This window comes from Carlito syrichta, unplaced genomic scaffold (genome assembly GCF_000164805.1).
Source record: "Carlito syrichta isolate Samal-C Ts95f unplaced genomic scaffold, Tarsius_syrichta-2.0.1 Scaffold316444, whole genome shotgun sequence".
NCBI lineage: Eukaryota > Metazoa > Chordata > Mammalia > Primates > Tarsiidae > Carlito > Carlito syrichta.
The window spans coordinates 70,078-83,625 of record NW_007260540.1 but is presented as its reverse complement, the minus strand read 5'-3'; the positions used below and the strand labels follow the sequence as shown (position 1 = coordinate 83,625).

Sequence of the window (13,548 nt, the reverse complement as noted above, 5' to 3'; positions counted from 1 at the left end):
CTCTCAGTACTGATTATCATAAGCTGTTTAGTCCTGTGTTTAAGATTTTAATCTTTTTATAGAATTATCTTTTTGATGACAATATCTTTTTGAAATATAAATAATCCTAGTAATATGTATTATTAGTATCACTACTATACATACATAAACTATAATTTTTTATACTTTCATTTCAAAAATCAAAAATAGGATTCCAAAATAAGTTTCTTATTCCATTGATACTTTCATGTCACATTCCCCTTTTAAAATATCTTCCTTTATAAAACCAAGATAAAATTTGCTAAATATGCTTAGCAGCCTGCATTTAAAGATAGCATATACCAGACAAAAGTGGCTGTGACTTACCCTTCTAAAACATACAATACTTACGCATCTGTAGTCTTTGTACACCCATTTAGATTCAGTACTTCAATATTCCTACAATTTTGTGCAAAAGTCCTTTATGGGAAAGAAACAGAATGAAAGGTTTCAAATGAAATGGGGAAAATTTCAGGTATTAAAAAAACCAATAAAAGATATTATTAGTAGTATTAGTTGTTGGTATGATAGTGTAATATAAGAAAAAACATATATTTGGTCTTTATTTCTGTTTCCTAGCACAGAGTTCCTAAAACCTTTGTAATTTCCTGAGTGATAATATCTTTAGTTATAGTATGTAATCTTCAATCATGACTCCACAAGGGAAGCTTTGTTTAAAAAAAAAAAACCCTAAATAACAGAGATCAGAGAGCTTCTGGGTTCGTGAATGTAAATATGTGCCAGGAGGGTGGCATACTCCAACTCTATGGGGACAGAAGCTCCTGTGCTCGGGACTCTTCTAGACATTGTCCTATGTGTCTCTTCATTTGGCTGTTCATTTGTACCCTTCATAATATCTTTTATACTAAACTAGTAATAGTAAGCAAACACTTTCCTAAGTTCTATGATAACTTCTTTGATAATTTTAGTAAATTAAAATTATCAAAATTTTAGTAAACTATCAAATCTGAGGAAAGAGTCATGGGAACCCCCCTGACTTATAGTCCATTAATGAGAAGTACATGACAATGTGGGACTTGTGACTGGCATCTGAAGTAGGGGCAGTCTTTTTTTTTTTTTTTTGTTTGGTTTGGTTATGTTTTATTTTGTTTCTTTGAGTTGGAGTCTAAGTAGTCTCACTCTGTCGTACAGGCTGGAGTGCAGTGGCATGCTCACGGCCACCGCAACCACAACTTGCTGGACTCAGGGGATCCTTCCCCCTAAGCCTTTCAAGAAGCTGGAACTACAGGCATGTGCCACCACGCCCAGCTAATTTTTTGATCTATTGTAGAGACACGGTCTCACCAAGTTGCCCAGGCTGCTCTTAAACCCCTGGGCTCAGGCAATACTCACCTCTGCCTCCCAAAGTGCTGGGATTACAGGTGTGAGCCACCACACCCAGCAGTAGGGGCTGTCTTATAGGACTAAAATCTTAGCTGTGGAGTCTCTGGGTAATTAGTGTCAGAACTGAATTGAATTATAGGCTATACACTTGGTGTCCAGAGAATGGGAGAACTAGTTGTTGGGTGAAGAAAAAAACTCCACACATTTGGTGTAAAGAGGGTCATAAATAAGAATAGTTGAGAATGGTACAAAGTAGTTCATAATTATAAATAAATTAATTTTCAACTATAAATTTTTTTAACCATAACTTTTTTTTTTGAGTCAGAGTCTTACTCTGTCGCCCAGATTGGAGTGCAGTGGCATACTCATGGCCACTGCAGCCCCGACCCGCTGGGCTCAGGTAATCCTTCCACCTCAGCCTTCCAAGCAACTGGAACCACAGATGCATGCCACCATGTTCAGCTAATTTTTTGATTTATCCTAGAGATGAAGTCTCATCAAGTTGCCAGCCTGGTCTCAGGCAATCCTCTCACCTCAGTCTCCCAATGTGCTGGGATTACAGGTGTGAGCTAAAACACCCAGCTTAACCATAACTCTTAAACACTGAATCTGTGTCAACCTAAGTTTAAATTATCCTAAGTGTGAGCAATCAAAAGTTTAAAAAAAAAACTTACTCAAGACTCTAAAATAACCATTTATGATGGGGAATCTGGCCTTTTGAGGGGATTGTTAGCTCTTGTTTATTCTTGAAACATCCCTTTCTACCACTGGATATTTTTGTTTTATAAGCAATGCATGTGCGCCTTCTCTGGGTGAGATGGCACTGCTCTTGATGTCAATCAAGATTAGTCAACAGTCATGTTGTTACCTTAATGCATTGTCTCCTACTCCAAGACACCCACAGATTAACTTTCGTAAAAAACCCCCACATCGTTTTGAAATATTCTCCACTACCCGGCCCTGTAAAAAGAGACAGGTATACAAAGATAACTCACCTCTCACTGTTTCTGAAAAGAACATATCCTTACTTTTACATTCTATAAACAAAGATAAAAGACTTCTACTAAGACCTAATGAATTCAATAGGAAAATTTCAACTTATTTTGAGAAAGCTTTCCCAATTAACCCATCTACTTGAAACATGCCTAGACTCTGTATTGTTATTTATTCTTTTTTAAATTGTTTTGGAGATGAAGTCTCACTCTGTTGCTAAGGTTGGAGTGCAGTGGCACAATCGCAACTCATTGCAGCCTTGACGTCCTGGACTCAGGTGATCCTTCTGCGTCAGCCGCCCAAGTAGCTGGGACTACAGGCACACGCTACCACAACCAGCTTATTTTTTTTTATTTTCTATAGAGACATGGTCTTGCTAAATTGCTCAGGCTGGTCTTGAACTCCTGGACTCTAGCAATTCTCCCACCTCGGACTCCCAAAGTGCCGGGGTTATAGGTGCCCAGACTATTGTTTCATATTTGTAAGAGATTCTACAATCTGTGAAACAGTGTTATACGGTTCGCTTACAGGACTATATCCGTGAATACTGCCCACTTGGGTCAAACCACAGTTACTGAAGGACAATAACTAGTGTATATTTTCCCAAAATGCTTGTTACAGTACTCCACTTATAGCAGGAACTCAATGAACACAATAAAAGCTTGCTAAATAATCTTGTGGTTCGTGTTGCTTTTAACATTTATATTCATGAAGAGTAGGAAACTGTGAAAAACAAAATTCAGTATAATACTCATGGGTACTACTTAAAAAGCACTTCCTAAAGGTTCATGTGAAGCTTTTCAAAACATTTTACATGCACCCTCAAGATAATTTATTTCCATTAGAACTTAAGAAAAAATGAACTTCACAGCAACTTGGATGGACTTACAGTCTATAATACTGAGAAATCTATCACAGACACAAAGAACTGAGTGCTACATGCTCTCACTCATAAGTGATCCTTGAACAACTATCATAATCCTATAAGAAAGGGATTGGCAGTAGTGGGAAACTGCCAGGGGAGAGGGGGACATACCTCATCAACAAGAGTATCTGCATAATAACCATTTATATAACTAACCCTGAATTGTACCCCACATCTTTAAAATTTTTTAAAAATTAGAAAAAAAGAACATAAGAGAAAAAAGAATAATCTCATTTAATCCATATAACACTATGATCATGGAAGCTATTATTTCTAATCTCCTAATGAGAAAGTTAAAGACCACCAAATTCAAATTCAGGTTAAAATAATTTAAGTTTAAGCTATCATGTTCCTCCATTTTGAAAATAATAGACTAATTATTTACTAAGAGATAAAATATGAGAGAAAAATGAGATGAGAAAAAAAATCTCTCCCTAGCAAACACAATTCAATAAATGACTTTGGCTTTATTCATTTTTCATTCTCCACAAATACTATTTGTAGCCTCCCCAAGAACTGAAAAACATATTGCAAAAAAGTATGCAAACACCCTCCCCCAACAAGTTGTAACTATACTTGATCTTCAATAAAAAAACATAAAATGACTTCCTTAAAATGAGCATACAGGCTCATGCTTCCTCTGCAAAAACAAACTTTTAGTCCTGTTTCAGGACCAAACAGTCCTATTTAGTCTTATTAACACTAAGTAATTTAGTGTTATCTCAGTGAAATTATGCAGTTTCATTGTCAAAACTGAAGAAACTCTAGAGAATTTTAGATGCTCCGGTGAAGCTCAAATGCACTGAAAGTAAGTTTCTCTCTCCAGGGAAAATGTTATTAATATAACTGAAGCCAATCTGTTCCATGCTGTAATTATTAACAAGAGAAATGGGGTCACACACCACATAATTATACCTCAATATCCCTCTGGAAATCAAACAGGTCAATTCGCTGCCAGTTACTGCCATCCAGAGCCAGAACATTCCAGGCCTATTTTAAGAAAAACTGAATAAGCAGAAGATGAAATGAAGGGCAAAAGGTAACAAAATTCAAGTTCACAATTCAACCAATGATTGAAATGGACCAAAACATTTCTCAGTCCCTAATGATGTGCCTTACTCTTTAATTCCCAAATGATGTGTTTTACTCTTGATCCATACTTTATTCTCCAGTTAGATTATCTTATAAATGAGTGGGTACAGAAATCAGCAGCTATGAAAGATCTTAGAGAAGTTAAGGAAAGGAAAAGTTATGATAAATATCACAGCCAGGTGTTTTCAAACTAGAAAATTCTAGTTTCTATTCACAAAAAGAGGCAAAAGTTCAGTTGATGAAAAGCAAATCTTTGCTCTATCACTAAACTGGAACAAGATAAGGGTGAAACCCAACAAAGAGGACAGTACTCTGAATATTGCTCTATTCAGTATTTATTTCCTAACCATAGCATCACTTAGTAGGACTTGCAACTACAATATGATAATTTGGGACTCAGAAAAGACACTATCATTTATCTGTATAATTTCTCTGCAATACTTAGAGACATTTCTCTGAAATCATCTTATATATAAGCTCCCCAGGGTAACTGTCACACAATCACCAAGAAAGATGTCAGGATTATGACAGTAAGCAAGTAGTTACCATTCTAGAAATGTCTTAAGTTTTTTCAGAAGTTCAATGTTACTTTTTCTTTTATGGCTTCATATTCTTCCAACAGTTTCTTAAAGGACTAGCCACAGGAGGAAGCAAATAAAACCTTTAAAGATTTATATTTAATAGATTCTTGGCATAACGTGGTATGATAGTTCTCATTTCCTGATACTATACTTTCTTCAGTAAGCAGGAAACATGCAGAACTCAGAACTCAGATTAAAATTGGGAATGACAGCCATCTCTTTACTAGACTCTGGTGCAGCCAAGAGTTATGAGCTATGGCCACTGTCATGTTTCCCAAGCTTTGGCCCCCTTTTCTACCTTGGATAGGTGAATCTCTTCTATCTTGCTCTCGTTTACTGTTTAAATAAACTATATTTTCCAACTTAAAAAAATAAATAAGCAATAAAATAAAATTAGGAATGACAGCTTTCCTATATAGAGTCTACATTTTTTAAAAAAATACAAAACTTCAAGTACAGAAAACAGGAAGATAACTACTGATGTACCTACTATCCAGATTTAATGAAAATTGGCATTGTACCTTCCTTTCTTTAAAGTTAACACATATAAAGGAGGAAGAGAGCTGGGCTCGGTGGCCCAGCCTGTAATTCCGCGCTTTGGGAGGTTGAGGTGAGTGGATTGCCCAAGCCCGCAGGTTTGAGACCCGCCTGGGCAACTTGGCAAGACCTCATCTCTACAATAAAAATCAAAAAATCAGCCAGGCGTGGTAGCATGCGCCTGTAGTTCCATCTACTTGGAAGGCAGAAGCGGAAGGATCGCCGGAGCCCAGCAGGTTGAGGCTGCGGTGGCCAGGAGCGGCCACTGCAGTCCCGTCTGGGTGACAGAGTGAGACTCCAACTCAAAAAAAAAACAAAAACAAAGGAGGAAGAGGAACTTGTAAATTGAAACTCATTAAAATCAACATTGCTGGGGTGAGGCTCTGTGACTAAACAAGTTTAGACACTGGTCTGGACATTCTGTTTTTCAGTGATGACCTCAGCTTCATATGGAGACAGAAAAGAAAATCTACACATTTGGAAGTATAATGGCCATGTCTAGAGACATCACACAAGTACCAAGAATAGAAATGTCATAAAAGAAAATATCACAGTTTTACTGGTTGTTTCCACAATAGCTGATACAGATTTAGTATGGCTTTTACGACGCAGAAGTTACTTTGAAGTTAGCAGAACAACACCTATAAGTCCACTATAGCCTCTGAATTATCCCTCCTTAGAGTTTGCTAATGCTTCCAACTTAGTCATTTGAAACTCAAAAGCACAATTTTATGGGCCCTGCCAAGGTCCTCGTCTGTTGCAGAATGTGTAATTATCTATTTGTTTTGGACTATATAATATAAACATTTAAAACATAAATCCTTTCCATATATTTCATTATTATTAAACCAACACTACTGTGTTTTGTGATGCTTTTTCATTTTATAGAATTCTTCTTTGGATCTAACAGAATAAAAACTTTTTTTTTTTTTGAGTTGGAGTCACACTCAGTCGCCCAGGCTCGAGTGCGGTGGCACACTCACGGCCACCACAGCATCAATCTGCTGAGCTCAGGCGATCCTTCTGCCTCAGCTTTCCAAGTAGCTGGAACTATAGGCATGGGCCACCACGCCCAGCTAATTTTTTTTTCACGTATTGTAGAGATGAAGCCTCATCAAGTTACCCAGGTGGATCTCGAACCCCTGAGTTTAGGCAGTCCTCTCGCCTCACCCTCCCAAAGTGCTGAGATTACAGGCTTGAGTCACCGTGCCCAGCCTTAATAAAAATCTCTTGAACTCCTCCACTCCCTCCCAAAATAAATAAAGTTAGCAGGACAAGGCCACTTTTCTACATTAAGTTGAGTGTGGTCGTAATGATTATGGTGGTGATTTAAAGAGACATATCTAGCACCTACGACTGCTCCTGGAATATAGTAGGTTCACAATAAATATCTGTTAAATTAATGAATATACAAAAAGCCAATGTCATGCTTATGAAAAGACAACAGTTCATTTATCTTATTAAGTTAATTATTACATATCTGTATTGCAAAAGGGATTAGAATAGATTCATAAAGCAATTTTCCCACAACATCAGAGAGTTTACCCATTTTATTAGTGGCAGACTATAAGACTCTGATGTTTTGTTATTTTGTCACAGCGATGTCAATTGACAAAAATGGACAGTTAAGTGTAATGCAGAAATTGACCCTGAAGTTTGGTTTGTTTCACAACTTAAAATATATATATATCTACTATCATCTTTTGAAGAAAGAATATGGGAAAATAAGCCAGGCATGGTGGCTCACGCCTGTAATCCCAGCACTTTGGGAGCCCAAGGAAGAGGATTGCCTGAGCCCACAGGTTCAAGAGCAGCCTGGGCAACATAGCAAGACCTCGTCTCTACAATAAATCAAAATATTAGCTGGGTGTGGTGGTACATGCCTGTAGTTCCAGCTACTTGGAAGGCTAAGGCAGAAGGATCGCCTGAATCCAGCAAGTCAAGGCTGCGATGCCATGAGCGTGCCACTGTACTCCAGTCTGAGCGACAGAGTGACTCCAACTCAAAAAATAAAAGAATATAGGAAAATAATATGACAATTAAGTCCTCAAGAGGCTTTATTACATATATTTTTGTGTCTGTTTATGCAAAATGAACTAGAAAAACGTAATGAAACACAACTTCATTACAATTCTGAGTCAAGTCTAACATTTTAATATGCATGCTTAATGTTATTTCGTTGAAAAATGTTTCTTCTGTTTATTCATAAGAGCTACAAAAAGTATATAAAGCAGATCCTCATCATAGAATTACATGGGTTTGGGTATGCCACGAGTGGATTAACATCCTTTGAAAAAGGAAAACATGTAAGTCATACTTAAAATAAACAGATAGCCTATTAAAGAGGCTGTCATCACCAGTGTGAGGAAGGGGTCCCCCGTAAGCATGACAAACGTTCTTACCCTGGAGACCTGAGCACAGCGACACAAGGTAACGACATCCAGAAAAGAAAATATCCTAGAAGAAAAAGGGAGGAAGACAAACTTTATTGTAAGATAAAGAAGTTTCTCTCGATGTCTTCCTATAAATAATTGACTATGTATAAACACACAAACACAGATGTTCTTTTAAACAAACACACAAAATGCTTGAGGAATTCACAAAGATAATACTGCCCATATAAAACAATAGGAAAAGTAACCTTTCACTTGACAACGCTGTCCAAGTTTAATTATGTACACCAAAGGATAATAAATAATTTCTAATACAATTTTTTAAAAGTAGAAAGCCACTTCTGTACCTCTGGCTATCAAAAGAAGTAAGCTAGGGGAAGGATATCTTTATAAAGGATTTTGCAGTTATGGGATTGGCCACAGCAGCTCACATCTATAATTCAGCACTTTGGGAGATGGAGCTGGGAGGACTGCTTGAGTCCAGGAGTTAGAGACCAGCATGAGCAACATAGCAAGACCTCATCTCCATTTAAAAAACTTTTTTTAAGCTAGCCAACTGTGGTGGTGTACACTGGTAGCCCCAGCTACTCGGGACATTGAGATGGGAGACTGCCCGAGCCCAGGAGGTCAAGGCTACAGTGAGCCATGATTATGCCACTGTACTCGAGCCTGGGCAACAGACTGAGACCCCAACTAAAAAAAAAATTCTGCAGTTATGAAGAAAAAAGGATAAAACAACTTAAAACCTACAGAATGTTAAATCTCTATATGTTTAATTCTGATTTAGCAAATTGTAAAGCTCTTTTAACACAGCAATGTTAGGAAATATTTACTATCTAGAGTTTTTCTTACTCTTATAGAGGCTAAATACTTATTTTGAAGTAATTTATTTGCTTAAAGCCTGATAAACTATATCATAAGACCCCTGTATAAACAGGTCAGGAAATCCTGGAAATAAAATGAATGGGTCATTTATTCTTGAAGCCCTCTTCACTCACCAGTACCCCTAAGGGTCATCTTGATCTGAATGACAAACTCTTCTATAAGTGGCTAAAAGTACAATATAGAATGTGCTTTAAGCCGGGCTCGGTGGCTCAGCCTGTAATCCCACACCTTTGGGAGGCTGAGGTGAGTGGATTGCCTGAACCCGCAGGTTCGAGACCTGCCTGGGCAGCGAGACCTCATCTCTACAATAAATCAAAAAGTCAGCCGGGCGTGGTAGCGCATGCCTGTAATTCCGGCTCCTCAGAAGGCTGAGGCGGAAGGATCGCCGGAGTCCAGCAGGTCGAGGCTGCACTCCAGTCTGGGCGATAGAGTGAGACTCCAACTCAAAAAAAAAAAAAAGAATGTGCTTTAAAGATTTCAAGGGAATGAAAGTGAATGTTGCTTTAAGAATTTTATAGCATTCTGACATTCCTTGAGAAAAATGAAGATACCTGGGGTGTTACAAAATCCAGGTCAGGAAGCATCAGCTTGGAGGAGTTGGAGCTAGAGTTTCTATTCCCATAGTTATTTTATATGTAAACAGCTTCCACATCAGCTTAAAAGAGTAAAATTTTGTTGTTTAGTGATTAGAGGCTATCAATTCACATTTTAGAAATTGGAATAAGCTAAGTTAATAATTCCATCAGACAGAAAATCAGGTGCATTTTGTAAATAAAACTTTTTATGGCCAGGCACAGTGGCTCACACCTGTAATCTCACCACTTTGTGAGGCCAAGATTAAAGGACCGAGTTCCAGGAGTTCGAGACCAGCCTGGGCAACTTGGTGAGACCTCATCGCTACAATAAATAAAAAAAATTAGCCAGGCATGGTGGCACATGCCTATAGTTCCAGCTACTTGGAAGACTGAGATCAAAGCTGCAGAGGCCATGAGTGTGCCACTGCACTCCAACCTGGGCGACAGAGTGTGACTCCAACTCAAAAAAATAAAATAACTTTGTATCATGGTAAATCATATGTAAAATGTAAATTTTAACAATTTTTTCAAAGAGCACAGTTCAGTAGCATTAAGTACATTTGCACTGTTATGCAACTTATCACCACCATCCTCTCCAACACTTTTTTCGTCTTCCCAAACAAACTCTGTACTCATTAACCAATAACTCCCTATTTCCTCCTCCCAGTTCCTGACAACTACTGTTCTACTTTCTGCCTCTATGAGGTTGACTACTCTAGGCACCTCATACAAGTATTCATCCATTTGCGTCCTTTTCGTGTAAGAATCATACAGTATTTGTCATTTTGTGACTTGCTTATTTCTCTCAGCATAATGTTTTCTTTTCTTTTTTTTGAGTCAGAGTATCACTCTGTCACCCAGGTTGAAGTGTAATGGCACACTCACGGCCATCCCAGCGGTGAGCTGCTGGGCTCCATCAAAGGTATAGACCAGAGTACTATAAAGGCATGTCTTGTCTCTTGGTTGAAAGGAAAACTATTTTAACTAAAAACATCCAACAACTACTTTTAAAATTAAAAAACCCTTAATTTTGGAAGGAGATTTTATATTTTTCTTTTCTTTTCTTTTCTATTTTTTGAGTTGGAGTCTCACTCTGTCACCCAGACTGGAGTGCAGTGGCCGCTCACGGCCACCGCAGCCTCGACCTGCCGGGCTCCGGCGATCCTTCCGCCTCAGCCTTCCAAGTAGCTGAAACTACAGACACGTGCTACCACGCCCGGCTAATTTTTTATTTATTGTAGAGATGCGGTCTCGCAAGTTGCCCAGACAGGTCTCGAACCCATGGGCTCAGGCAATCCACTCACCTCAGCCTCCCAAAGTGCGGGGTTACAGGCTGAGCCTCCAAGCTCGGCTTATATTTATAGTATCATATTTGCCTGCTTTACTCCACTTCTTCCTTCAGTAACAGAAGCAGGGAAAAGAAGGGGTAATGCTGAGCTCACAGCACGATTTACAAACTTCTGACTCTAAATAGTCCACACATAAATAATAGCAAAAGAGGCTTCTAAATATAGGTCATTATTATGCAGATGGGACTATTAAAGCTCAGACTGATTTCTGATAGTGTCCTGTCCAGGATGTCCACTATGAATGGTCTACAACAGAAAGTGACTAATATCCATATGTAGCTTGGAAAACAACGTAAGATACAGTTTTTGTAGAACTGAATTAAAATTTTATTTCATATTGTTATGACTCTATGTGCTAAGCTCTCTATTGTCTATAAAGTAATTCTGCCTCCAAAAAATACACAGAACAGAAATGAAAACTTAAAAAGAATTTTCCCAGGATAATTTTAAATGATTATAAACAATTTTTACATTTTAAAATCCTTAGAATAAATTGCTCTAGAAAGATCTTTAAATCGAACCAAAAAAAATTATGAGTTAGAAAATGTAGTTCTGAATTTTTTACAGGCTTCTACATTCCTGTAGTCTCTTAAATAAGTTAAATTTAGTCTTGATCTAGCATTCCATCATTGTAGTGCAACTTTCCTTAATGCAAACATGCTGAATACAAACTAGTGACAGTTTATAGTCATTGCCTAAAGTAAGTGCAGCATGCCGAAAACTACCCAATTCGATGTTTTAATTCAGTACAAGAAAATCAGTTATATTCCTAATAAATCAGTGTTAATTAAAGTCTATGATAAATACTCAAATCTGCTCAAGTTTGAGCCAGCATTAGATATTTAATTTGAACATGAATTATTGATTTAATAGTGCCTTACTACAAGACTGACAATGTTTTTTTTTCCTTGAGTCAGTCTCACAGTGTCACACAGGCTGGAGTGCTGCAGTGGCATGATCACAGCCACCAAGGCCTTGACCTGCTGGACTCCGGCAATCCTTCTGACTCAGCCTTCCAAGTAGCTGAAACTATAGGCACACGCCACCACACCCAGCTAATTTTTTCTTGCCTCCACCTCCCAAAGTGCTGGGATTGCAGGTGTGAGCCACCACACCTGGCTAAGACTAACCATTTAAAATGCTTATGCTTACTGCTTATTTATTTTATTTTTTTGAGTAGGAGTCTGACTCTGACTCCTAGGCTGAAGTGCAGTGGCATGGTAACAGCCACCTCAGTCTTGACCTGCTGGGTTCAGGTGATCCTTCCACCTCAGTCTTCCAAGTAGCTGGAACCAGAGGCATGCACCACCACACCTGGCTAATTTTTTATTTATTGTAGAGACGAAGTCTCACCAAGTTGTCCAGACTGGCCTCGAACCCTGAAACTTAAGCAATAGTCTCACCTCCTCCTCCCAAAGTGCTGGGATTACAGGTGTGAGTCACCACACCCAGTGTCCTACTTAATTTAAAATTCCTTTTTGTACATGTGCTTTGTTGGGAAATAATTTTTAAATATCTTGAGACCAACAGACTAAAATATGTGGATACACAATTATATAAAACTGAGCCCTGGGTTAGGCATGGTGGCTCATGCCTATAATCTCAGTACTTTGGGAGGGTAAGACAGAAGGATCACTAGAGGGCAGTGGCACACTCCCAGCCACCTCAGCCTCAACCTGCTGGGCTCAGACGATCCTTCTGTCTCAGCCTCCCAAATAGCTAGAACTACAGGCACATGCCACCACACCCAGCTAATTTTTTGATTTATTGTAGAGAAAAGGTCTCACCAAGTTGCCCAGGCTGGTCTCAAACCCACAGGTTCAGGCAATCCTCTTACCTTGGCCTCCCAAAGTGCTGGGATTATAGGCACAAGCCACTGCGCCCAGTCCTAATTTTTTGACTTTTTGTAGAGATGACGTCTCATCAAGTTACTCAGGCTGGTCTCGAAACCCTGGGCTCAGGCAATTCTCTCACCTCAGTCTCCCAAAGTGCTGGGATTACAGGCATGAGCCACCATGCCCAGCTATATGCTTAATATTGAGACATTATATTATTAGTGTCTTATATTCCCAAAACAAGACATTATTTTGGGAAGTGGATCATAAATTGGCATTGGTATAATACTCCCATTTTTCTTGTCTAGAAGCTCAAGCACTCTGTGATAACCACTATGGCTGACTCAGACAAGTGAAACATGTTTTGATAGAGATGCATATCTATAAAGCTACTTTCTATAACCCACACAGGAAAAAAGAAACCAGTAAACAAAACTCAAAAGTCAACCTCACTAATTTACAGCTGCCCCCAAAAAGGCAAGTCACTAGGTGTACCTAGAGTTCTCTTTTTCTTTTACTTGGAGTCGAAGTTTCACTCTGTTGCCCAGGCTGGAGTGCAGTAGCACACGTGGCTAATTTTTTCTTTAGTGTAGAGACAAGGTCTTGCCAAGTTGTCCAGGCTGGTCTCCAACCCCTGGGCTCCGGCAATCCCCTCACCTCGACTCCCAAAGAGCTGGGATTACAGGCGAGACCCACCACACCCAGCTGAGTTTTTAATTATATCCAGCAGAGAGGAAATTCAATATTGTAAGATCTCTCACCTTCAGAAGTGCAATTTTGTGGGGGGAAAAATGTAAGCACAATTAACTTACTGTGTCTTACAAATGAGTATAATGCGACCTAAAAATATAGGTGCTGTTGAAACTAATGAAACAACAGAAGCAACGTGGGTGGGGAGAGCTAAGAACGAGGAGGTTTTCACTCAACACCTTTCTTCTTATTTCACAACTAATATCTGTCTTCACCACTCAATTGCAATTGCACCTTGAGGAATACTGACTGACTGACTTGTGCTACTCAA

At 38.7% G+C, this 13,548-nt stretch overlaps 1 protein-coding gene across 1 annotated transcript in view; it reads right to left on the bottom strand.

The window, feature by feature from the left end:
- Window positions 1-365: 365 nt before the first annotated feature.
- The window catches only part of LOC103276994 (F-box/LRR-repeat protein 20), a 24,417-nt gene continuing 11,234 nt past the window's right edge, over window positions 366-13,548 (bottom strand). The window contains exons 2-5 of the mRNA XM_008074444.1: window positions 7,893-7,947; window positions 4,196-4,270; window positions 2,231-2,322; window positions 366-438 (exon numbers count right to left, since the gene is read on the bottom strand). Coding sequence (XP_008072635.1) covers window positions 366-438; window positions 2,231-2,322; window positions 4,196-4,270; window positions 7,893-7,947 — 295 coding nt within the window. The remainder of the gene's footprint in view (window positions 439-2,230; window positions 2,323-4,195; window positions 4,271-7,892; window positions 7,948-13,548) is intronic.